The sequence below is a fragment of the Octopus bimaculoides genome, chromosome 8 (genome assembly GCF_001194135.2).
Source record: "Octopus bimaculoides isolate UCB-OBI-ISO-001 chromosome 8, ASM119413v2, whole genome shotgun sequence".
In the NCBI taxonomy this organism is placed as follows: Eukaryota; Metazoa; Mollusca; class Cephalopoda; order Octopoda; family Octopodidae; genus Octopus; species Octopus bimaculoides.
Genome location: NC_068988.1, coordinates 83,123,503 through 83,128,047, shown reverse-complemented (window position 1 = coordinate 83,128,047; position 4,545 = coordinate 83,123,503). Strand labels below are relative to the sequence as shown.

Below are 4,545 nucleotides of genomic sequence, written 5' to 3'. Positions count from 1 at the left end.
ACGTTTGGCTTGTGCTTTTTACGTGCTACCAGCACAAGAGCCAGTCAGGGCAGGGGAGCTGGCATCAACCACATTTGGATGGTGCTTTTTACATGCCACCGGCAAGGGTACCAGTCAGGCGTCACTGGCAATGACCCATGCATGAATGATGCTTATTGCGTGCCACCAGCATGAGAGCCAGTCAGTCATCGACCACAACTACGATTTCCATTTTTGACTGATTTGATTTTTGATTTTACTTGACTCAATAGGTCTCCTCAAGCACAGCATGTCGTCTAAAGATTCAAAGGTACTTTTTAAACGGGCTGGTTATGCGACACTGGTATAGACTACAGCTGTGATCTCACTTTACTTGCTGGGTCTTCTCAATAACAGCATATACCTCCAGAGGTCTCATTCTCTTGTCACCACCTCTGTGAGGCCCAACGTTTGAAGGGCATGCTTCACCACCTCTTCCACGCCTCCCTCTTCCACGGGTTTCTTCCACTGTTAGGGAGTGACACTTCTTCACACAGCTCTCCTCATTCATACACAGCACATGACCATACCAGTGCAGTCATCTCCCTTGCACACCACATCTGATGCTTCTTATGTCCAACATTTCTCTCAGGGCGCTTACACTTTGTTGTGTGTGCACACTGACATTACACATCCAACGAATCATACTAGTTTTATTTCTTTCGAGCCTACACGTGTCTTCAGCAATCATGGCCCATGTTTCACTGCCATGTAGCATGGTAGTTCGCACATATGCATCATACAGTCTACCTTTCACTCTGAGCAAGAGGCCCTTTGTCATCAGTAGAGGTAGGAGCTTTCTGAACTTTGCCCAGGCTATTCTTATTCTAGTGGCAATGCTCTACGAGCATCCACCCCCACTACAGACTTCGTTACCTAGGTAGCGGAAGCTATCAACTACTTCTAGTTTCTCCACCTTGCATGTGATGGAATCCATTTTCTGAGCATCTGCGGTGTTCATTGCCCCTGTGCATCCCCCGCACACAAAAGCTATCATCCCGGTTAACCTTCCTTTGATGTTGCTGCACCTCTTATGCATCCATAGCTTACACTAGGTACATCTTATGGAGTTTCTACCTACACATTTTCTACAGATCGAGCAGGGCCATCTACATGAAGGGGTTTGTGATTTGTTTGCCTTCCTACTTACTAGAACTTTGGTTTTTGCGACATTGACTCTAAGGCCCTTCAATTCCAAAACTTGATTCCACACATGAAATTTCTTCTCTAGTTCTGGTAGTGATTCAGCTATGAGAGCAAGGTCATCAGCATAGAGGAGCTCCCAGGGGTAGCCTGTCTTCAATTCCTGTTATTGCCTGGAGGACTATGATGAATAAGAAGGGGCTGAGGGCTGATCCTTGGTGGATCTCTACTTCTACCCGGAATTCTTCACTATACTTATTGTTAACCCTTACCTTACTGACAGCATCCACGTACAGCTCTTAGTAACCACTCATCTATCCCCTAGTTTCTGCATTGCCCACCAGATAAGGGATTGGGGGACCCTGTCAAAGCCTTTCTCCAAGTCAACAAAAGCCAAGTATAGGAGTTTATCTTAGGCAATGTATTTCTCCTGCAGTTGCTTCTACCAAGCACAAAACTGAACTGCATCTTATCTAAGCAGACTCTTTCCCTAATTAGTTGGGCTATGACCCTCTCTGTGACCTTCATCACCTGATCCAGCAGTTTGATACCCCTGTAGTTATTTCTATATAAAGTATCACCTTTACTCTTGTAGCAGTTGACTATGGTGCTGCTACACCAGTCATGGAGTATGACTACTTCATGAACTACCTGGTTTACAATACAGGTGACTAGACCATAACCCACATCACAAGATATTTTAAGCATCTCAGCAATGTTTCCTGATGGGCCGGGGGCTTTTCCTGACTTCATATCCTTAATTGCTTTATATACCAGGGTGCTATCAATTTGGGTAGCTGGTCCCTCGACTAAATCAACATTTGGCAGACTCTCCTCCTCCCATTCATTCTCTACATTCAGCAGCCTTTCATAATGGCTTCTCCAAGTCTCTTTCTTTGCAGAATCATTACAAGCAAGTGCACCATCATCCATATAGATGTAGGTATGTAAATATATGTATGGATATATTCATATATCTATATATTCATATTATTATATGATCGAACGCCACGCATCCTTTTCCAAGTAAGTTTTATCTTAATATTCTGTAGTTCAACAGAAAAATTGGTACCTAGTAACGGAATAAATTTTACATAGTAAACGCGTAAGAGAATTAATTGTGTTGGATGTAAAAGAAACAATCACTTTCTGAAAGTTACTTCGCAAAGAGTTACCACCCTTGTACACTGGAATCGTAAGTAACCCAGGAAAGATTGTTTTCTGCCCCCAAGGGCCCCATTACTCATTATGTCAAAAATTTTAAGAGTCTAAAACCATCTCTGGAACATAAGTAATGCACGTTCCCAGTTTGGAGAAAATCAGTTGTGAACTGCAGAAATTTTGCGGGTTTACACACACAGACAACCTTTTATACTAGTAGGCGTACTCGGCATTGCCAGGGGCTGTTTGTTAAGTATGCCTGGTCAGCGTAGTCTCCCACAAAGTAGAGTTGAAGAAACTGAGGCGAGGCAGCGTCATGCGGCTGCAGGGAATCAATTCTATGGTAAATTTGCCCATGCACTTTAAAGGAAGGCATGAAATGACCATCTCGTATGATGTTGGCGCCGAAGGAAGTCATTAGGCACGTATCCGCTTGAGAAAGTTATGAGAATATGGAGACGCCCCTGTCAAAAGATCAGTCAAAAGGGGTGGAGGATCTTGTAGAAGAGGTAATGTAATCCTACCATTGGAGTAGCACATGCCGGGAGTTTCTCTCGGCCACATTTTAGCTCCGCAAAATTGGCAGATTGTGGACATGCAGCCTATTTGAACGTCAGAGTTATTACTGTAGTTAATTGTAGGATCGTAGTTGAATGCTGTCATTGACCAACGCGAGGAGCATGGCCTTGAGTAGGAACTTCATGCAGCCCTTCGCTGAGTTGTAGCCTCCAGTCGTTGTCTTTCCCCCCGTAGTCTCCGTAGCGCGCGCAGCAGCAGTTGCTGCAGCATCTCTTGTAAGTTGAATTGCGCGTTGTACTGCAGTCTCAGCAGCTCGTGCAGCAGCAGTTGAGGAAGCATCTCTTGCAAGTTGATCTGCGCGTTGTGCTGCAGTCCCAGCAGCTCGTGCAGCAGCAGTTGAGGAAGCATCTCTTGCAAGTTGATCTGCGCGTTGTGCTGCAGTCCCAGCAGCTCGTGCAGTAGCAGTTGAGGAAACATCTCTTGCAAGTTGATCTGCGCGTTGTGCTGCAGTCCCAGCAGCTCGTGCAGCAGCAGTTGAGGAAGCATCTCTTGCAAGTTGATCTGCGCGTTGTGCTGCAGTCTCTGCAGCTCTTGTAACAGCAGTGGAGGAAGCATCTCTTGCAAGTTGATCTGCGCGTTGTGCTGCAGTCTCTGCAGCTCGTGTAACAGCAGTGGAGGAAGCATCTCTTGTAAGTTGATCTGTGCGTTGTGCTGCTGTCTCTGAAACTCGTGCAGCTGCAGTAGAGGAAGCATTTCTTGTTCGGCCTGCTGCACGCTGCTCGTTGCTCTGGGCGGCTCGTTGCGCAGTAATACGTGCTAACCGATCACAACGCTGCTCTTCACTTTCCCTTCTTCGTGCATTGAGAGAGTTCCTCCTGGCGGCGTCCTCGGCAGATTCATTTTGCACGCATACGTTTACTTTTCTTTGCAGCATTTGTTTGTCGATCTATATTGGATCTTTTGCGTCGAGGCATGGTGGAAAATTATCAGTTTACGCGATACAAAACGTTCTAAGGAAAAAGCGGTGAATGTGTAGCACCCAAAAAATAGTAAAATGTAGTTGGCAAAAATGTTAATCAAACAGACCGAATTAAGAATTTTTAATTTTGGGTAAGAGTTTTGAAGTGGCTAGTTTAAGTTGGAATAATATGAAAAAGAGCGCTCACGTGAAAACAGAGGCAAATCGTAACTCGCAAATGAATACTGCTGGCAGTACTGTGCAAGCAGTCGATAGGAGCTCGCCACAGCTGATTTTTTCCAGCTGGGTGTGTTTCACATTTTTTTGCTGGCTCAAGCCAAATCCTAGGCGAATTGAGAGTAGTCTATTTATGTTGGGGGCGCGGAATTTCGAGGAAAATATTATAAGAAAAATCGTCCGAAGTCAAAGAGAGCACACGTCAAATTTGGTGAAATTCGGTTGAAAATTGTAGGAGTAGAGGTGGTTCACACAACACACACAGAGACAGACAGACAACTTGTCTTTTAATATATGATAGATAAATTTCGTTGAGACTTTTTTTAAAGATTGTACATTGTCGTTTATATTTGAAGTTTTAATTCCCTTTTCTCCCTTTGGTTCCTTGTAAACAGAATTCTATAACAATTGAAGTTTTAGTTTTTTTCTTTTCTTTTTTTTTTGCATTCAAAAGTTAGCATGCAAAATCTCGATTTTTAATCAAAAATATCTTCACTATTGACATGAGT

At 44.1% G+C, this 4,545-nt stretch overlaps 1 protein-coding gene across 1 annotated transcript; it reads right to left on the bottom strand.

Annotated features, from left to right (window-relative positions):
- Window positions 1-2,953: 2,953 nt before the first annotated feature.
- LOC106875236 (integumentary mucin C.1) lies at window positions 2,954-3,775 on the bottom strand. The gene has a single exon (XM_014923297.1). The coding sequence runs from the start codon at window positions 3,773-3,775 to the stop codon at window positions 2,954-2,956; it is 822 nt and encodes a 273-aa protein (XP_014778783.1).
- Between the last annotated feature and the right edge of the window lie 770 nt (window positions 3,776-4,545).